This window comes from Plectropomus leopardus, chromosome 9, assembly GCF_008729295.1.
Source record: "Plectropomus leopardus isolate mb chromosome 9, YSFRI_Pleo_2.0, whole genome shotgun sequence".
NCBI classification, from domain to species: domain Eukaryota; kingdom Metazoa; phylum Chordata; class Actinopteri; order Perciformes; family Serranidae; genus Plectropomus; species Plectropomus leopardus.
This window is the reverse complement of record NC_056471.1, coordinates 20,664,244-20,686,414: the sequence shown is the minus strand read 5'-3', so window position 1 is coordinate 20,686,414 and position 22,171 is coordinate 20,664,244. Positions and strand designations below refer to the sequence as shown.

General features: G+C 39.6%; 1 protein-coding gene across 2 annotated transcripts; it reads right to left on the bottom strand.

The window, feature by feature from the left end:
- Positions 1-1,772: 1,772 nt before the first annotated feature.
- On the bottom strand, positions 1,773-15,783 carry sesn4 (sestrin 4). 2 transcript variants are annotated; one of them, XM_042493641.1, is made up of 9 exons: positions 15,540-15,783; positions 8,102-8,299; positions 7,753-7,935; positions 6,236-6,481; positions 5,544-5,658; positions 5,208-5,332; positions 3,791-3,957; positions 3,555-3,699; positions 1,773-2,474 (listed from the first exon to the last, which is right to left on the bottom strand). In XM_042493641.1, the coding sequence occupies exons 1-9, from the start codon at positions 15,603-15,605 to the stop codon at positions 2,385-2,387; spliced, it is 1,335 nt and encodes a 444-aa protein (XP_042349575.1). In that variant the 5' UTR covers positions 15,606-15,783; the 3' UTR covers positions 1,773-2,384. The 2 variants fall into 2 exon arrangements, with proteins under 2 accessions (XP_042349575.1, XP_042349576.1); XM_042493642.1 differs by lacking the exon at positions 15,540-15,783 and adding an exon at positions 11,783-11,843.
- Positions 15,784-22,171: the final 6,388 nt, after the last annotated feature.

Sequence of the window (22,171 nt, the reverse complement as noted above, 5' to 3'; positions counted from 1 at the left end):
TTAGTGGAAAGAAAACGTGCAAAATACGCATATAAGTGTTGTACCATTAAAGCAAAAACATTTAATACAAAAAAATATGAAAAATACCAACCCTACTTTCACCTGTAATGTCTTACTTTGCTCTAAAAATGTATTCAGTTTTACAGTGCGTGTCTTTCAAGGTCATTTTCTCTTCAGAGCCAAAAATCTCAACTTCAGTATCATTTGCAATTTGTTATTTTGGGCAAAATAATGAAATGGACTGACAACAGTTTAAGTGTTTCACTGTGATGGTTAAGTTATTCAGTCGCATCCATAAGTAGATTTTCATGAAGTCAAATGATTGAAAAGTTTCCTGGAAGGTATGAAGCAGGTGTAACAATAACGACTGAGGTTCTTGTGATTGAGTAAACAGACAAAACATGCAAAAACAGGTATGGATGTTTACAGAAATAAAGTCAAACAGTAAACAGCAATTATTTTCATAGAGCGTCTTTATAGAAAACATTTCTTCACATTTTCAAAAAACTTTTGTTTTTGCTTTTTCACTTGTTCTCTTTTTTCTTTTTTTAATTTTTTTTTAAAGATAATTGTCCTTTTTTTTTTTTTTTTTTGATCTGCTCAAATTGAACATTTTTTAACATCCATCCGTGTCAAAGGCTCTTTGCTGGGGCTTGTAGAAGGTGTCCCATAGAAAACTCGGGCGTTCACAGCCGTAGTATTTATCAGAAACGCTGCTGACCAACACCAAGGAAAAAACTCTTCCCATTCATGCAGGAAAAGCAACAAGTTGTCAGTCGGGGGAGTTTCCCAGCTGCGACCAAAGCCCACATTCAGCCTCCAGTAGTCACATCCCTCCACTTCAGCAGCACTCCAGTTTTACCCTGAAGGCACCTGTGTTAACAGCGCTTTTGCTTTTTATGCTCGATATGCACGTTTCGTTTCTACGTCCTGCAGCTACTAACTCTAAACAGTCTGTCACACTTCTACATCTAACGAGGCTGCAGCAAAACAAGCAGGTCCTACCGTCACACCAGGAAACGAAACAAACAAGTACTCTATAGTTTACAAAAACTATAAAAATTAAAAAAAAAGACAGGAAAAGAAGCTGCAAGTATTTTAACAACTCGTTTGCACATTGTTCTGCTTTGCAAATTTGTACTGTGGATTTCAACTTGATAATCAGCTTTGATACAGCTCACAAAAAAAAAAAGCTTAACAAAAAGCTTTGAGCAAAAATCTGAACTCAACCCGTAACTCATGACCACTGCAGATCTCCTTTTCTCATCTATCGCATTAACCTTTTTATTGTTACTGTTTTTTAACATGACCTTTGGTCTGAATTCAGTTTCTAATTTGATCTCTTGAAGCGCGTCAGTACAAAAAAAAAAAAACATTCAGAGAATGGCTCAGCTTAATCTTCACTGTAAGACACAGCTCACTGACTTCTTAAGTTTAGTTGCAAATTTTCTTCTAAGGTTTAAATGGTTTTCGAAAACATCATTACCTTCTAAATCCTTCTGGACGTAACAAGAGGAGCAATAATTCTCTGAAATGTCTCGGTGAAGTTACTTCACTCGGAAATCAGGGGTTGAGAACAAAAGCGAAGTGAAAGTTTGAGGACAAACAGTCTAAAAATCTTCGTTACACGTCGTAGAAGAAACAACAGAAGAAGAAGAAGAAAGGCGTCAGACCCACACACGGTGCGTCTCCATGTCTACTAATGACCTACCTGGCATTATAAATATATAAAGTTTAAAAAAGTGCTTATTAAAAGAAACTATAGTGATGTGTTAACTTCCAGCAGTGTCACTGTTGTGTTTGTTCTCGACCAGCATTAATACGAAATGTTAGGGAGAGCGAAACTGTCGTCCTTCACGGCCCACTTAATGTCGTCCTCCAACACTGACGAGGATTGTCCAAAAATAATAACAGAAGCCCTGGTCTCCCACTGACATTCATCAGGTACAAAAAGATATTTTTGGGGAAAGCATAGTTAATACAACAGGATCAAACTAAGAAGAGTGTTGGCCTCTGTAACAGACTGCTGCAACCACGCAGTTTCTCTCAGACCGAGCTCGAACACAAAACAACAGGTAAAAATTAAAACAACTCTAGTAATAATTGCACATAACGTTTGAGAGCCGAGATGTCGGACAAAAGGACTTAACAACAGGAGAGTCTGCAGGAGGAGGGGGGCGTGGCACACTATGGTATAAATACATTAAATCTGAGAAAAAGAAAAGCACATTCATGAGGCACAGCTACAAAACGATGGAGCTCTGTGTCCTTAAAAGTGCCGCTCTCGTCCCACTTCACCGTCCGCTGTTGAGATTTCTTCATCCTCGCGTCTCTGGGCCTCTCTGTACCGGCGGAGAGTTTTAGCTTCGTGCCTCTCCGAGCACTTAGGCGATCATGTACTGAGTGATGGCTCTCAGGGCGTATAGCAGCTCGGCCTGCAGCCGGGCCTCCATGATTAGTAAATTAATGTGTATCTGAGGGGAAAGAAAATGAAAAGTGACTCACACAGAGTACCAAAGAAAGCTGACTGTGAGAGAAGTTAGAGCAGAAACTGAAAACTTTTAAATATCTTCCCACTAGCGCTTTCAAGTGGCATTATTGTTGCCACCGCTGTCAACAGGAGCACTTTCTGTTTTTCTCAGAGCCTAGAAACTACCAGCGACTGGTGTTTTTCACAGTTACTTTTGTTGTTCCACCATCCGTTATCTACCCCACTGAGAGAAGTAACTGCAAAGAAATGTCATTAGCCTGTTTCCCTTAAGTTGTCAAGCAAGTTTTAAGTGAACTATTAACGCACACTTTCCGCAGGGCTGTAATTGCCGATAAACAGAGAAGAAAAGGTTGTGAGCTGAACCGAACCCATCTATGATGGAAAAATGGAGAGAGGTCTATGTTTAAAATTCTATTTTATGTCAGCTACCACTGGCCATGTCTCATGCTGGCTGGAGACGAAGACAAATGTATTCAATTATCCGGGAAGACGACGACAGCAGAAACAGCTGATCAGTGAGTTGAATCTTCGTCAACATTTATTTGGCCAAGGCCATGTGGGCAAAGAGCAGAGGAAGGTCGGTCAACACACATCGGCTCCCTTTGCAGCTTTTTATCGAGTTACTCCCAAAAGTGACGTTTCATAGATGTGCGCATTTTTACTTTTTTGCAAAGGCCATGTAGCTCTTTAACTCTTTTTTGACAAAGGCTTTTTTTTTTTTTTTACACAATGTTTCCATACAGCTTTTCTAATGTGATATTTGAAAGTGTGCATTAAGTACAGATATGGAAACGCAGTTTTTGACACTCTGAGGTAACTGGGGATAGCTATTGTGGAAAAACGAAAGCATCATCCTCTCTCTGTTTTGCTTGTGCAATGAGTGATGCACTTTCTTTGTGCAGTGAATCAAGCCTTCATTTTCCCGGGCAAACATACCTGCACGGTGAAAGCGAGCCTCAAAGCAGATGGTGTCATTATTCTTTAACCGTTACATTGTGTAATAAACATTTACTTCATAATAATAACTTGTCTATTTGCACTTTTACAGTGAAGGTCTTCTCACCCGTTCTGAAGTTTTAAGCGGAGCCAAACTCAGCGGACACACTGGAGTTTTGGTGGCATCAGGAAAACAGGCCACAGCCTTGATGTACAGCTTCAGATCCCGCTCCAGCAACTGGTTCACTTCTCCGTAATCATAATCATCATACCTGTAAGCACAATCAATCGTTCATTTATCTACAGAACACAAAGAAAAGTGTTTTTTTGGAGTGAGAAAGGATGTTTCAGTGGCTGTCTCACCGTATTCCTAACACACAGTGGATGTAATTCCAGATCGCCCTCTTCAGGTCGGGGCTGTGCATTGAGGGGAGGGTGGTCACGCTCCTGAATCTGTCGTCCAACAGGTGCCCGATGTCCGAGTACAGCCTGTTGACTAAGGAGAAGCCGTGGTCCTCCCACGAGTAGTCCTGCAGAGCAAACACAACACATCGTCCACGTCAGAAAGGTTCTGATGTCAGTTTGAGTTCATTAAATACTGAAGTACAGCAGTGGTTTCCAGCACTCCACATGAATGTGTTTGGGACCACTTCAAAGATTTTCTTGTCTTTATCTGAATGATTTTTAGAGGTGTGAAGAGATAAAACGTGAAAAAAATTAACACAATTTAGTGTAGCAGAGTGTGAAGTGCTGAACTGTATTACATGACTTTAATGACGTTGTACTACTGAATACTTTTTCATTTTTTAAGAACCATGGCTATAGAATAATGTCACCGTCTGTGTTTAGATGGTTCGCTATAAGCTTTGCTTTCATTATGCAAGTGTGTCTGCCACCTGGTGCGATCTCCCAGAAAAACGAGGGCTCAATTTACGGCACAAAGTAAGTGTGTCGGTCAGAACAGGAAGTGCATCGTGCTTCTGTTTTTCCCAGAAGCTCTAGGTAGCCGTCCTCAAATACAAAAAAGTGTCAGTGTAAGTTCTTTGCGGTTACTGTCCTAAGTAATGGAAATGGCAAATGGTGGAACAACCAAAGTAACAGTGGAAAACAAAATGCAGAGAGTGCTGTGTTGCTGGTAGTTGCTAGGCTCTGGGGAACAGAAAGCGATCCGGTTGTCCTTACAGCAGCAAAGCCAACCATAATACCAGTGCAGTACCAGAGTAAACCTATATGCACACATCTGGCCAAAAGCAAAAAAAAAAAAAAGTGAAGCTTAAAACTCAATGTGTTTACACATCAAACCTAATTTAATTTACCGGCCATATGTACTGTTTTTTAATTTAAAAATTGTTTGACGTCAATACAAGAATCAGCTCTGACCAGTATTTGTAATTTTCTCTTGTGGAACTAATTTAGGTTTATGAGACAAACTTGTGTGTTAGAATGCCAAAACCAGTATTGATTCACCTGCTCTGTCACCAAATTCACAAACCACTTGGGAGTCCACTAAACCTCCTTCTGACAGTCAAACACTGTGAAAATGGGCCATTCAAATACCAAATCTGATACATGTTGGTGTGTTTTTATAGATAAACTGCCACTAAATTGAAAGCATAAAGCGTACTGTATTGTGAAGCATTGGATTGGTTGCAGTTAGCAGACATCAAGATAACTGATTTAAACTGTGCTAAGTCACGCGATGTGTCCTGTTACGCAGTTTTAACAGACCGGCCATGTCATGAAGAGCCATAACACACACAGACAAAGGTACCGTCCTCACCTGAACTCTAAATACTTGGAAGTGGTCTTCCTCCCTACGAGCGAACTCCTGATAGCATAGGTCAGGGTCTGTGATAAAACGTGTCGGGTCTGCGAAGCATATCATCTCCTCTTCTTCTTCCATATCTAAAAAAAAGAGATGATGAAGGAAAAGGAGATGGAGGAGAGGCAGAGAGAGTGCGTCAATAAGCGGCTGATGATAAGTGGCGATTGCTCAAGTTTCACACCATGTGACCTAAAATGTAACGCTCAAGATAACCATCAGAAGTGAGTGGGCACATCTGAGCCGTGTTAGCTTGTTTGTGTGTTTCTGCGTTCATGTGCAGGTGTCGGTTACCTGTTTGCTGGAGTGTTTGTGTCTGCAGCAGACGCTCTTCTCTCTTCTCTCGCTCCTCCTGGGACTTCTGGATCCTCTCCTTCAGATACACCATGTCAGAACTGGAGTCCAGAGACTGTCGACACAAACACCAGAAAAAAAGAACTACTGATGAAGTTTAATTAACCTCTAAGTGTCTGAGAGGGAACAGACACAACACACACAAGGCCACTGTGGGGAGAAATAATCTGATCATACATTTATTATGATAAAATGCATCTCCCGCTTCCATCTCAGATTTATACAAAGAGCTCTTTTAATTCAAAGTGATGCTTTATCCGTGAGAAGTTGATGCTGAGAAACACATGCTTGGACTAACTAAATCATCAATTTCACACAATGAATTATGGTTTATTTTGAGCTCTACTTTATAGCTTTCTGCAAGAGATTGTGTAATCTATAACTACATCAATTCTCAAGCAAAAATGATCCTACATGCTAAAATCCTTCCCACATGTCCCAAAAAATTCTTGTAAAATACTGATTAATTATGCTGAAGCAATTAGTCATTTAACTGATTAGACAATGGACAGGAAATTAGCCGACAACCATTGGTTGCATGCAGGTAAACAGTCTGCATGGTTTCAGACTGTATTTCGCTATACAATTCTCTGTGATCTTTATTTCAAGAAAATAGTAGTCTGGTTTGTTACCCGTCTTCGTGTTATGTGTTCGGAGGGAGTGGCGAGCAACTGAGGCACGTTGGTGTTGCCATTGGCAGCATCAAAGGGGCAGAAGGTTGGCGGGGTACCGTTAGGAGACTTGGAGAGAGGGACAAAGTCTGAGTCTGTGTCGCATCCAAACACAAAGCTGCAGAGGGAGTGGCAGTGGGCCAGGATCACCACGGCCTGCACCAGCTCGGCCAGTGACCAGCACTGCTCGCCTGACTTCAGCAGCGTCTGGAGGGAACAGAGAGAAGAGACATAATTTTAAGACTTTCTTTATACTCATTCAGGTTTTTCCTGCATATTAATTTTTGGGGCAGCTAACGCAATATAATCATTTCACATCAGTTTTGTTTTTTTAAATGCATTGGCTGCAGTTGTCCATGTCCGCATCACAGACTGGAAGCAGAGGAAAAAAATAAACTTCACCACTTCCTACCCTTCATCAAACTTAAATTTTCCCCTGAGAAATTTCCCCCAATTCGAAGAGCATCGGTGTCAGACATTGTCCTGATCGTTTGACCTATTTTGTCCACGGGCAGTCATAATGACGCACAGATTTTGCCGTGGTTAAATTGATACATTTTTGCACGGTGGCAGCTGCATCTTGGTTGCTTGGCAACTATCACGGTCTCTTGTCAAAAGTAAAACTTCGAGAGCGGCTGCAAAAGTTTCATCCTCATCCTTGTTGTAAAGTAATTCTTAGGATATGTCAAGGACGAAGAGAAAGAGCCAACCTTCATCAGAGATGGATCATCCAGATCCGTTCACAGCTGAGCTTATTCTGCTCCGCTGCGCTGCTGTGAGGAACAAACATTAGGGGAGGCTGGGGACAGTTGTAAATCCATCTCTGTCAGTGCCAATAACAAGCTGAATGCGTGTTATAGCTCTCAAATTTGGACACTTAGTTCTCTGACAGGAGCTACAACAAATATTGAACAAATATTTTTTGACCCACAATGGCTGGAAAAGTTCACCTGGTTCAGACACAACGAGGAGGGAATGAAGAGGAGCAGGAGGCTGAAATATTCTACCTCTGAATCTGAACTTTAATGCAACTACCCTGTAATAGGACCACATTTTGGTTTTTATTTTTTATTTTTAAAGGTTTGGGTTCACATTTTTGACACTTTAAGAGTAAATTAGTTTTTTTGTTTTGTTTTGTTATATTTTATTTAAAGAAGAAACACACACGAATAAAATACACTTACTGAAAAGACACATTTTGCAATCTTTCTGAGTTGTTACTTAACTGATTAGCCTAAAATTTCTGAAACTGTGGTTAATTGGCGTGAATTTAAAATGTTATAAAAATGACCTATCAAAAGATTTTCACTGCGGCACCTAACACCACCGCCCCATTTGGTGCCAGGAAAAACCCTGTTCATTCTGCATCCTGATTACTCTGAAGGTAAAAATAATTCTGTATTTCTGTGAGTGATAATCAGTTAACAGTGTCTTGTTACTGTTTCATTTTGTTTTGTCTGTATTTGGCTTTGCTGTACCTGGATGTGTGAGCAGGCGGTGAGCCAGGGTTGGTGGGCCAGCACCTTGTTGATGTGGTCAAGGAGACGAAGGCGAGGGGGCGCTGCCTCCAAACCCTGCAACCACAGAGGGTCCCCGCCGACTCTCAGAAACTGGGCTGAGTGCAGGTACACCAAGTAGTTGCAGTGATGTCGTGCCGCGGCCTGAAAGTCATGCAAACAATGCACCTTGTTATTCTTTAATTTTGAATAATACGAGCATAATCCCTGGTAAAGAGCAGCTTCCCTGACTGCGATGTTGTTCAGCTACATGCATAGTAAGATGGTGAGATCTTGGGTATGTATAAACGAGAACAGCATGGTCACTGACCATGATGGCGATGTAATGGCGGTACGGCAGCGGCAAGGGGCCGTCCATGTGCAGGATGTAGTGCTGTGTGCGCAGGAAGCTCTCCAAGTACTGAGGGTGAGAGGCCATCTGCTGGGACACAGCGTCCACGCTCCCCCTGCTGACCAGAGCCTTCATGAACAGCAGTGACACCCGCTCCTTCTCACCGTTAACCATTACCTACAGAAAACAGGACACAGAAAGAGGAGAGGGTTGGTTTGTGTTTCATCATTGTGTATGATGTGCGGGAAGCCACTGGAGCTGAAGAGTCAATTCATCGATTTTTCGACCAACAGAACATAAACGGGCATAACTTTTAATTATCCATTGATTATTTGAGTCATTTTTCAAGCAACAATCCCCAAAATATGAAGGTTCCAGCTGCTCAGATATGAGGATTTCTGCTTTTCTCTGTTTAATATCACTGTAGGTTGAATATCTTTGGGTTTTCGACAAAACAAGGAAGTTGTGTGGGCTGTGACATTTTGTAGACAAATATTGTTATCATTGAATCAAGAAAATATTGAAAAAAAAAAGGTTAGTAGCAGCCCTAGCAGCCATCAAATTTGACAAAGTTCCCACAGTGGCAGTTAAAAATGTCTTCAATCATTTTGTAGTTCTTGTTCAAGGGCTAAAAACATGCTCTCTGTTGTGAAAAGTGTCCCTAAACTACTATGTATATATATTTTATATATACATATATCTGAAATAAGATGACATAAAAACCCATAACACAGGGCTGACTGTCCTCTGAGTTATTAGAACTTGTCTGGTAGCCAGAGCAGGTTGGCTCAGGATAAGGTTGGACTTCAGCGTCCTCACCAAGTGATGACGGACTTGGACCGTGATTTGGATCAGAGTCATGTTCCACACCTTAAATCATCTGGAGAGAGGCAGTCTTGGAAGAACAGCAGCCGTGATGCTGTGATACCGGCGCCACTGGCAAGTGAGTGCATTCCTTACATTATTCTTTCTGCAAATAAAACAAGCAAACAACAGCGGCGCACAGCTGGGAGCTCAACAGGCACAAAGACGTCAGCTTGTGTTGGCTGCAGCAGGGTCTGATGTCCTACCACGACATTATTAAATGTAGATGAGGCACAGTGAATTTGGAGTGAACAAACAAACTGACTCATTCAATGTTGAAACTAGAAAAAAAAACACCCAAAGCTATCCTCTGAAAGGGGGATTTACATGCTAGGAGGAACCACAGATGAAGAAACTAATGTGAAAGTTGGGCTTAGGAGGCCTTGAGGAGGGAAGCTCTGCAGCAGCAGCAAAGAGGTGGATGAGACCAAACACACAAACATCGATGCGACGGGACTGAGGAGCCTGAAAAACTGGAGCCAAGAGAAACAGACCCATGCAGAGAGGGAAGCTGGCCTGCCCTCACAGGCACAGCCATTTATTACCTCTCTCTCCATCATACAATGGCCTCTAGGAAAAGGTGTTTGGGAGCTCAGCCTCGGGCGACAACTCAGTTCCCCTGCATGTGAAAGCTGAGCGTGCAGCGCTGATCAAAGCCAAATGCTTCATTGCGGTTTGAACTGTACAAATGTTGGCAAAGACTTCTCCTTTAAACAGCACAAACTGCTCTCTAGGATTATTTTGATCACGGACACCTTAACTTCTGTCACAGATAGTCGGGCCAAATGGCAACCAGCGAGCCTTGTTACATAACCTTAGCCCCATACGGCTCTTTGGCATTTATCACTCTGTTTATCTGGCTGGTAGCCCCATGTGGTATTTCACTTCTCCCTGTAGTGGACGAGGGTTTCCTTATGATCCCGGAAGAGGCTCCACCTCTTGACCTACATGCGCTCAGACCTTGAAAGACACCATACATACTGTTAACATAACTCATATTAACCTTTAAAACCTGAGCAAATTGCTTGATTTTTTTTTTTTCAAAAAAATGGAAAGAAGGCAATGAGGAACTTCAGAAGAAATGACCCAAATGTGATCAAGACATTAGAAAAAAACCCGGAAGAGGCTCCACCTCTTGACCTAAAAATAAATAAATAAAATAAAACCCATTTGCTCACGTTTCAAAGGTTTGAATACTTCTGAGAGGCGTTTGAACATAGCACTGATGACCAAAACTGATCTTGATCCAGGTTATAAAGGGTTAAACAAATCAAACTCAGAATGACGTGTATAGTTCCTTAATCTCATAGTTTATACAGGAGAGAGGAAAGAGCTCTATCAGGAACAGGAGAAAAGAAAAACAGTGGGTGAAAAAGGAGAACTGGCACTGAATGAAACAAGCTCAGACACAGACCCTGACCCACTCCTGTCTGTCAGCGGACATGGGAAATAGGCCGAAGGGTCCGTAGAGCACACAGGTGCCTGTCAATCAAAGACCTCTCGACATTCACAAAAGTATCTCTCTGCAAACACAAGAGCTACTGTTTAGTGTGCTGAACTTCAGAATCTACATTACTGCTCCATCAGGCACGCGCTGGTTTGGTTATTGAAGGGAAAAGGTATTTCAGAGGTTTACACTGTGCAGAAAACATGCCTTCAGTCTGACTTGTCAGGGACTTACACATAAAGACCACTTAGCTTATTCTTGCCAGTCAGCCACTATAGAAGTAGTAACAATTGCAACATTAACTTGCAACTTTCTTGGAATAAGATATTTAAGAAATTATGGTCACTGTAGCATATAAACTACAGCCTGGCTGATATTATGTTTTTGAAACAGGTGTCAGTGTTTTAGAGTTTAAAGAGACACTGTTTAAATTTAAATATAACAGTTATTCATATTTAGTTATTGAAGAATGGCAACCAAGATGTATAAAATACACATCAGGGCCGGGCAATATAGAAAAAATCAAGTATCACAATATTTTTTATACATCTATGCTGTGACAATATTGTAGGGTTGAATATTGATGCTCTCAGAAAATATTCACACAATGAGTTTTTTTAATAAATAATCGTCAAAAATGTGAATATCATGACATAGTGGCCCATAATAGAACAGCTAGAACAACCAACAATATCAGCCTGCTGATGTATGGATCCAGTTTTAACGTGTTTATTTGGGCTTTAAAGTATCGAAGTCTAACTGCACAGAAACCATTTTAAAAAAAAATCACATAAAAAAATTCAGATCTGTATCAGACTTTTCAAATACAAACACTGCATGGAAACATTTCAGATTGGAAACTCTGCTGTTGTTTACGAAATAACACACTGCTAAGATCCCAGAGAAGATATGATAAAAGTGGGCCATCATGAGCAACCAGGTGATGCAATGTATCTGGGCACAACAAAGGCTTTACACTTCTACTCGCTCAAATAGAGATTGTGCTGCAGCTCCTTGTTAAGAGGTTTGAGGAAAAACTAAATTTCTATATTAAAATGAATTCAGCAAACAGATGTTATTAGAACAGTTTCAGCTGAAATGACAGAGTTTTGTATCATACAGGGAACCCTGCGTCTGCACAGGACACATATTCCACATTGGGCTTTGATGGGCTTCACAGCTAAGTATTAAAACCACCGTGTTCTCACCAAAATATAACCAGTACAAACAGTAAAAATGACAACATAGGAAGAGGAACACAAGACAATGCCTATTTAACTGACTGGTTCTTTCAAACGTTCAGTCTTCAGCCACTGCCAAATCTACAGTAAATAAATGACAACACTTACGCTTGTAAAGCCGAGAAGACGGGATCTGTCATTACTGGCATCACGCAATCAAAGAGGAAATTGCCGTTTTGTGTGATTTGATAAACATGTCTGGACAAATCGACAGGAACAGTCAAATTGAAACAGGAACTACTGTTGATGTGCGCCGTCACACAGCAGGAAATAACACATACTGACACACTGACGTGAAAGCAAAATTAAAACCCAGCTAAATCTGCAGTTCAAGACAATGTGCAGTAAATTAATGGCAATTAATTAATTCATGCTTAGAGAAAACTAAAAAAAATCCTCAATTTTGAAACAAAAAAAACAAAAGGTAAAGTCCATCTGAGATGATCTTTTTACTGCCAGTCCGAACAAGTAAAGAAATTACTATTTCAGCATTTCCCCACAGATGTGATCCATTCCCATTTGTGAAAAAAAACACTATCTAATCTATACTTGTGTGATTAATATACACTAGGGGAAGATAGTTTAGACAGACTTCTTTGTCAATGCCATGTCCAGACACCCATCCACACTGCCTCATCTTTATTGTCTGAAAACAAGCCACAAATGCTGCACACAGCAGTACTTTTGATAAGGCGATACGCTCCTTATTGTCCACCCACATGTAAAAAAACAACCCGCACGAAAAGAGGAAAAAAAGCTGCTAACAAGCATGTGTGGGTGGATATATAAAGCAAAGAGACGCACATCATCATTGGGGCGACTGTGTATGGTATTACAAAGCATATTTTGGTTTCACATAGATGCAAACAGTCTAATAGAGAAGCACATTGGGGCTTTGTGCAAACAGACCTATTAATTCTGCTTACAGTACGCCCAGCAGCTACTGATTTTGAAACAAAGCCATTTTTTCCTAGCTTGGGGTGTGACAAAACCAAGATGTTCATATTAGTGCGCTGCTGTATTCAAATCACAAGATGAATTCAAACTCGTGGCCTGGCTGCGAGGGACAGAACTCATATAACAAGTCACAGAGGGCCTGTTGTGAGCAAAAATTCACAGGTGCAGATCATTTGATATTCAAAAAAAAAAAAATAGAAACTCCCCTTCTCGACACAGGAGAGGTCATTTGTTTATTGATCAGAGCGGAGCAAGAGGCAAGGATGAAATGAAAAACAGGGGTGACGTCACTGAGGGGAGGAAAGGTAAATGGAGACAAAGACAGGCTTTGATAGCAGGCTGAAAAACAAAACGGCAGCACTGTACGTGCAGGCATATGAAGGACTAAAATGACACACAAAGAAGTGAGAAAAATGATGCCAGCAGTCTTCCAAGGGTAAATGTGTCAGCCTGAGACGTGCATGTGTGCATGTGTGTGTGGTGTTGGTGGGCTGCAGGAGGGGGGCTGCTGCAGATACAGGAGAAGGACATTCAATCTGCATTCCAATTGAGCCTGGAGGGGGTCCATCCTTACCATGCGCCGGCATCCCGATGGCATTAACCCTGCCCTCCAAAAAAAAAAAAAGAAAAAAAGAAAAGAAAAATCACCGGAAACACAAGCTGCCGGGGCCGATTTTGGCTCTGCAACCTGAACTCAGAGAGTAGCGCAAAACAAACCAGCTGCAGCCCAAAGATGTTTGGAGAGGGGAGGAGAAGAGGGGAGGTAGAGGAGCTGCTGGGTAGGACAGCACATACAACACAGCCAAGACAAACAAAACACTATGCTGCAGGATGAAAAAAATAAAGAAAGCCGAGCCCACATACAGCAAATGAGTGATTGGACCTGTCAGAAAACATGGCAAGCAGGTAGAGCAAGGGGGAGACGCAGATACAAAAGACTCTCACTGATAACAAGAAAATTCATCACTAGTCTCATTCACAAACAAGCCAGGGGAGTGTAGGTTATCATATCGAAGGAAGGTGCTCAAATGTGCTTAAATGCCTGCAAAATGCTTGTTTATTTTGACTGCGAGTGAGATGCAAGTACGTTTAAACTCAAAGCACAGGGGGCTCTTACATTGGTTGCTTTTTGTATATAAATCTGCTTGGACTGATTCCTTCTTATTTAAGTACGTACGTGTGTAAAAACCAAAATGGCCTGAGCTCGCACAATATTCTACAAATGTGATCCCCAGGGTTTGAACACAACTTGGCAAAAAGATTTGAAATATGCTACCACTTCCTCTTGGGATAACTTAAAGAATGACCTGAAACTGTCTGAGCCGATAACTATCAGGGAAATTAAATCAATTTTAGAGGTCTAAGGAAAAAAATCACTCTTGGTCAATGTGATTGATATTTAGATACTTACTGAAATCGTTTTAGACAGCTGCATATGTTTATGCATTCAATTGTGTAAATCTTGACTGGATTTTATGCTTGCTTATTTGTAATGTGTGACAGTTGTATTTATCTGCTTGTATTAATTGTTGTAACAATGTGCTATCCTTCCCTCGCTCTTGGAAAGGAGAGACTTGTATATGCGCAAATACTGATTGTTTGTTCCTAATTATGTAGTCAAAAAGCATGTGCAGAAAAATGCCATATGAATGATAATGAATGTAAACTGCAAATCAGTGAGAGGGGTCATGAAAAGTAACCCAATTTTGGACTTGAAACCAGAGTAGAGGGCTTTGAATCCCTTGCTGCTCGCATTCCTCCCTGTTTTGCTCCATTTCTGGACTCTAATCTGCAGCAAACATGTCTTTTTGGACTGCACTTGAGACAGCGCCCCCCTTCTGTTGTAAAACGGAAAAACAGCGACAGAGGAGAAAAACAACTTTGATTGGCAGTCCAGTTCAGCCAGCAGCAAAAAAACAGCACAATAAAAGTCGTCAACATTTAGACATTTAAAGGCACTGCGAGCTGCAAACATTGGACAATCCCCATCTGTCCTCATGCATTAAAGGCGTTTACACTCGTGTGTCCTTTCGAGCTGTGCTTATATATAATATATGGTGAATAAATGGCACTGCATTACTTCACAGCCACCTAACTGACAGACACTTTTCTCCCAAATCCTCAGATGATGTCATCGTCACCTACAGATTTCTCCTCATACTGCAACGCTCCCAACCATTACTGCATTTTAACGTTTGGATAAAACCGGCGTGAAAGTTAAATATAATCACATTTAAGATAAAATACTTAAACAATCACTGGTGAACCAACAAAGGAAGAGTCTTCGTTAAATGGTTTGTGAAGCTTTTAACGCCACAGCGACTCCATCAACACACAGAAAACGGTTATTTTTGTTCCGATAAAACGTACATTTAACGTTACTAACGTTAGCTTTGTAACCGTTGGCGAATGTTTAAACGAGCTTAACGTTTTAACGGCTGTTCAATGAAAACTACAAAATGTTTCTCGGTGGAGATTAAACATGGCAGTGGGCTTCATAACCTTGAACTAAAACACGAAAACTTATTTTATTTAATTTTTTAAAAATTACTTGTGATTTAACTCTTGCTCGATAAACCGTTAGCTGCTAGCTAGAAGTTTGCTATTTTTGCTCGCTAGCTAACTTACAGCCGTTGTAACATTAACTGCTCGGCACTAAGTTAAAAAGTTTACGTATTTAATAAAGTGTAAGCGTTCATATTTATTTTATCGACTGTTATATGTCGACACATGTCGTTTGGAGCTTAAAAAGACAGCCATGTAAGAGGCAGTTACGATATATTTCTTTCTTTGATACAAAATAATCCCTTCAGCAAATGAATGAACGTTACTCAGGCTACCAGTTAGCCGTTAGCTTTAATCGTGTTAAAACTAACTTAACTTTGTTCAACAGTCAGCTTTAACTCACCTGTTTGTGGACTCGCTGACACTGGGTTCTTAGGGGGTACTCCATTTTATTCGTACAGATGATCATTTTCCAAAAAAAAAAGTCTACTACTGCATGGATGCGGCTGTCTTTTTCTTGGTGCTAGCTAACAAAAGGCAAGACGAGCCTGCCCCGCTAGCAGCAGTCAGTCGGTCGGTCTATAGCTGAAGACTGGACGGGGAGAGCGGAGGAAACCTTCCCGCAGCCGAGCTGACAGCTCCGGTAACAGTGTGCCCAATCAAAGCGCAGGAGGCGGGGCTGCCGGCTCACTGAGGATAATATCTAAATGCTAATGAACATCTGCAAACAGCAGAGAGGCAGAAACACACACTGGGTCGGACCGACGACTTCTTACCAATTCATGGGGCATTTGTTAGGAGGCAGCATTTTGTTTTCGTGTACGCCCTGTTTTACCATAGCTGAGCTGTTTTAGCTACAACACAATGTACAATTGAATTAGGGACTATTTATTTATCAGAAAGGGGGGTGGCTTGGCTGTGACACACACACACACACACACACACATATATATAATTTGATATAATAAATAAATCAGAATCAGAATCAGAAAAAGATTTATTGCCAGGTATAGTTAACACAATAGGAGGAATTTGTTCTGGTGGGTTGGTGCAACATAAATATAGAAAGAAAAAAAAAACATAAAATAGAAGATACAAATATAAAATATAAAAAGTACGAGTCTAGCAGTGCAAAAACAAAACAAGTAACACAAGTAACAGTGTAACAGTGCAAGAAACAGAACCATGGAATTAAAGTGTTATATACAAGAATGGTTGGAGTGCAAGATATATATTGATATTTACATTGAAATTCACATTTATATAGGTTTGAGTGCATAATAAATAGATAAAAATAAATGCATTTATATATATACATATGTGTACATTGTATATGTTTATGTATTCCCACTGCACAAAAAATCACCGCTTTATCAAGTCTCTACAAAAATATCAGTTTTGCATCAAGGGGAGTGCAGAATCCAGTTTTGTTTTGTTTTTATTTTTGCTGTGCATCCTCTGCTGTATCAGTTTTGCAGTGAAGTATCCCATGCCTTCAAAACCCATGCATGTTTTCTTTCTTTCTTTTTTTAAATCACAGCCAGACATTTAAAAAAACATTAATATTGTTGCATTTTCAAATTTCGAATGCTCCACATCTTGTGCAACTAAGGCTTCCAAAAGAGAGACTTAAAATACATAAATAAATCAACCAATTAAAATACTGATATTTGTTATGATGGTTATGTCTTTTTCATATTTATTTCTTATTCAGCCTCTCTTTCAAACTCAGAGAAATTTGGAATGATGTTTGAGCACAGAGACGGTCAGGATTTAGTGTCAGTGCCTCATTGCATCTCACCAATAAAAGGGCTAAAATTATGCCTCATTCCCAGACATGGAATTTAGTGATTTTGATTAAATATCACTGTCTTAAGCTCAGATCTGGTTATTTTTATTTTTCTCTCCAAAGCTTTTGTTACACATAATGTGGACCATTGGAAATTTGAAAATGCAACAATACTTTTGTTTTTACAGTTTCTGGCTATGATAAAAAAGAAAGAAAGAAAACACACGGGCTGGATGGCATGTAAAATTGATACAGCAGAAGATGCAGAGCAAAAAAAAAAAAACCCAACTGGACACTACATTCCCCCCTGATGCAAAGCTGAGAGTGTTTTAGAGATTTGATGAAGCTCCTTCAGTGAAACATTTCCCTCTCACGGGCTGAGTAGTAAAGTGAGAAGTAAACTGACCTTCAGGTGAGTTCTCATTTAATGCTGCAGCACACAATGATATCTCTGTCAACAATTTGGGGAAGGCCCTTTCCTGTTTCAACATGACAATGCTTCTCTGTACACAAAGCCATGAAGAAATCCCAGTGTGGTTTGCACAGAAGCTTTCACCCAAACCCCATGCAGCACCTTTGGGCAGAATAAAACCTAATTAAAATTCTTCATACAAAAAAAAATACCGTGGAAAACCTTGAAAGAGGAGCAGAGGTTGTTAGAGGAGCATATAAATACACGCGCTTTTGGAATGATATGTCCAGCTAGGGGTGAAATAATTTTGGATTGGTTAAATGATTGGTATTATTTTGGACATGTAACACAAACAAACAAACAAAAAGATAAAAATAAAACAAAATGACAATAATTGAAATTGCCAAGTATCTATACACAACTCACTGTACAGAATCTAATAACATAAAAATGACATCTTACATGTTTGAAAAGGAATAGGAGGAAGTATTAACTACTTGCCTACATACTTTTGCCTGTATATTATAACAATAACCCTTTAACACCTGGATCGCCATCAGTTTTCTTGTGCTTCATTCAGACACCTTTTGCAATCATGTTAACCTCTTAAACCTGGGAAGATTGGTTTGATTTCTTTCAAAAACACAAAAAAACATAATGAGCAACATAGAAAAAAAAGTCAAGAGAAAAAATGTCCAGAAAACCATATTTATAACTCTTATGATTATATATTTAAATAATGATACAATTTTTTTGTTAATTAGGGGGGCTTTTTTACAGTATTTTTTTTTGTTGTTGGAAATTTTCACACATTTCTTGCTTATATTTGGGCCATTTATGTTTTGAAATAAATCAAGCAAACTTGCTGAGGTTTTAAAGGGTTAAAAACCCAGTAAGGCACCAATATTGAATCAGATCATACTATTGAAGCTATATCAGTGCCCAACATTGATATCTGACTTTTATAAGTCCCATGAGGTGCTTAACTGGAATAAAACCATGGCTACATCTCTTAGATAACTTTCATCAAATGTGTCTCACATCTTCTGAAATATATGCATCCAAATCCTGTAAGACCTGACAGGAGACACAGTCAAATCTTAATCACTCGCCGTTAACTTTAAACGCCCCGAAGGCAAAAACAACATGTATCACTCATGCTTGTGTCTTGGTGTAAACTTAACATTAAACAAGCACTGATCACATTAGACATCCACAACTGACCGCTGCGTTCAGGCTCATTTGATTGACCCTCTGTCTTGTATGGACTTATTCAGTCCTGTTTTGTCTTAATGAATGGGACGTTTGTTCTTTATCAGACATCTTGAAGTTGATTCAAATCAGGTTGTTTTTCTATCTCAGAATCACGACTTTCACATTTTCTGTTTTTTGTCTCCAACAACCAACTCTTTGCTTAAGTTAATCAGATCACATGGTAAGTGTGACATACAGCATTTCTGCTAAATCACCATATAAATGCTACTTCTAATGTAAAGAGTTCCCCAAACCTTTAAGAAATTAACATTACTTGGTGGGACATTTTTCCCTTTTGAGGTTTTGCTTTGTTCTATGGAAACTTCAGTTTTGTGAAAGTGGAAATGAAAACAAATCTAGTCACAATTTACTGTAGATCAGTCTGGCACAGATGAACGTGTCTGTAAATGATGTTTGTTAGATAGTCACCTATAAAGGAGACAAATTTGATATCAAACAAGACCTAACGTCTAAATTGAGCCATGTGATATGAGGAAATAAAATGATTTAAAGGATGAGGCCATGTATTCAGTTTCATTTTATTTATACAAATATTTGATTAAACGGTTAATTGATGTGGTTCGTGATTATGAATCTTCAACTTATTTAGCAATTATTGCAAATATTATTTAAAGAGAGTATAAATATCACATTAAACTAAGCATAAATATTAAAAAATTGCAATAAATATGTTTAATAAATATGTGGCAGAGCATGATACTGATAAATTAAACAGGGTATTCAACACAATAAAACAATGTTCCTATTAAACTATTGGATTGAAATCAAGTGATTTTGTTTGAGACATGGTTAACGCATCTTATTTATTTCAATAAATGACTTAATCACTGAAATGACTAACATGATTTGTTTTTCTTTCAGGTTTTCAACCTAACACTCACATTTCAAAAGTCATCACTTCAATAAATTGAGTTGATATGAGTGGTACGCATATATAGTGTAAGACCTAAGCTATATTAAGAAAAGGCCGTCTTGGTTTTGATGCATTGAGCTTTATTGCAAAAACCTTAAAATGGTACAAACAGTACAAGTCTGAAAGTGGAAAACAAGTGACACTAGACCAGCCGGTCCATCTCTATTAGATTAAGATGCCGTTTGCACAAACATCATGTGAATCAAAGAGAAGTGGCAGGCAGAACCAGCCCAAACCAGTTAGCTTCAGTTTTAATGGATTCAGGGTAAAACACCAAAAGGTTGTGACTTCTCCTCAAATATCTGCAATCAGGGTGTGTCTCAGTCAAAGATTAACCTCCCCAAATGACCATTTGTTTATCAGTTAGTCACCCCGCGTTACGGTGAATTTGTGAAGAAAACTATTGTCTTTTTTGCATGCTTTCACGGTGAATAGCAAATCCAAAAATGGAGAAAACTCTTGATGAATTGAGGTTAAAAGGGGTCTGCATATAACACCAGTAAAACTATATCAAAACATCAGTTTACAAACAGACTCAGTACTACCCAAACCGAACTGACACAGAAGTGAAATGTATCTCTAGTCTTTTTAAAGCCCGACCCCACTGACAAAAACAGTGATGTTACCTCACTGAAAACAGGAGCTGCTGTTCCACCACTGCTTTGATCAGTCAGGTAGTTTGTGTTATTGTGTAATTTTGGTGAACGAAACTGATCAAGGCAGAAGTAAACCGGCAGCTCCTGTGTTCAGGCGATGTAAAATTACCGTTTTTGCCGATGGAGTCCGGTTATAAGGAGAGCAGAAATAAGACTCACTTTCTGTTCAGTTCTCCGTCACAGAGGGCTTTCTGTTTGGGAAAGTACTGAGCATAAAACTGAATAAATGAAAGTTGGATTATACTGCAAAAGTGGTGTGAGTTTGTAAACACAGACCCCAATGTCAATTCATGAAGACATGTCTCCATTTTTGAATTCCTCGTTCACCAGTTGCATGTGAGAAAAACATATTCTTCATAAATTCAGCGTAACACAGGGTGAGTTATTCATACATAGATGGTCATTTGGAAGACTTACGTTTTCCTTTAAGATTAGTCATATATTTAAAACAATATATTCGTGCTGCAATTAATGGCAATGTTTAACTAAACTATCCTAAAAGCTAATGAGACATCTTCACATTGCGTCTTTTGGCAAACCCACAAAAGTTATTCATGTTACTATCACACGAGGCAAAAACAAAGAGGAAATCTTTACATCTGAGAAGCTGGTAGAAGTGTGTTTGCCATTTTAGGAATTAAATGATGAACTGATCATCAAAATAGTTGCAGATCTACAATATTCAACAGAGATATTCACAGAAGCATTTCTATGTTGCTGATTCATGGATATTTTGTGCTAAAATGCTACATGTTGTTTTGCACTGTTGCTCTGCTGTTTCTTGTTTCTTTGCACAGCTTGTGTTCTGTCTTGGGAGTTCCTGTTTGTTTTAGCTGTTGCTGTCTTTATGGCATCCTGCCGCTATATGTATGTGAATTTGATCATTTTACAGGTTTTAAAACATCTTGCCAAAGGACTACAGTTGAAAATTAGCCTGGTGGCTAACACTGGCACATTTACAGAAATGTTAATTAATGTGTGTTGTCCTTATAAATAAAATCAATGAAATAAGATGAAATTCTAAGACAAGGTTTAATAGTTGTCTTGGAAACTGGCTGTAAACATCAGAAACTGTCAAAGATTTAACCCACTGTATATGGGAATCCCTGCTTTACTGTAACAAAGCAGGGATTGTAGCACCATGACATTTCACAGGGGGGGTTTTGAGTGCCTTGCATCTTAAACAAATCAACATGTGCAATGTGATTTGACCCCTTACTCTTTTATTTTCTGTTTGTTTAAAGTTATCATTTCCTTTATCAGGTGATGTGGTGGAGCAGCTGTTTGGTGTAACAGAATCAGAAAGCTGTCATGCCTCATTTACTGCACAGTTTCCACAGAAATCCTCCAACAGGGGGGACTTTCCAGAAAAGGAAGTGTGCTACTGTCTTGGTGTATTCCTGCTGATTTACAGTAAGATAATATTTTCTTTTGAGCTGTCTGTCATGCCAGCTTCACCGCAGGGAATTTGGGAAATTAACACCTATATTGTCTTAACTAAATGCTGGTAAAAGCAGGCTGTTAACTTGTTCAACAGGTTTTTAAGGATAAACACAACTGATTGGTGAATTAATGAATGCTGCTGCAGAAACCTTCTGCCTCTGTAGCAGAAAAGTGGACAAAATGTTTCGTGCTTTAACTGCAAACAAGCTGTTCAGAGGTAGAACAGCCAAACTACGTGCTGCCTCTCACCCATCGTTTCCTGTTTGACAAAGCCTGTCCTGGTGAAGAAACTGTCCCTCAGTGGGTCAACACTGATGAATCAGCAGTGTTGACCCACATCAGCACATTTCCTGGAATTGTACAGTAAGTCTTTTAATTGCACAAAAGTGGTGACTCCAGACCAGCTGTACAAGACTAAAAGATGTCTCTTTGGGACACCCAGTAGTACAGAGTCTGTGTCCACGCTGCAGCGGTCGCGGGTTTGACTCCAACCCTTTGCTGCATGTCGTCCCCTGTCTCTCCCCCTTTCACACTAACTCTATTCTAT

What these genes read in the sequence shown, in the direction of transcription:
- sesn4 (XM_042493641.1), bottom strand. Translation starts at nt 15,605, where the DNA reads ATGATCATCTGTACGAATAAAATGGAGTACCCCCTAAGAACCCAGTGT. An exon ending in GTCAGCGAGTCCACAAACAG is followed by an intron (nt 8,300 to 15,539) that starts GTGAGTTAAAGC and finishes TGTTTTCTGTAG; the next exon opens with GTAATGGTTAACGGTGAGAA. An exon ending in CCGCCTGCTCACACATCCAG is followed by an intron (nt 6,482 to 7,752) that starts GTACAGCAAAGC and finishes TGTTCCCTCCAG; the next exon opens with ACGCTGCTGAAGTCAGGCGA.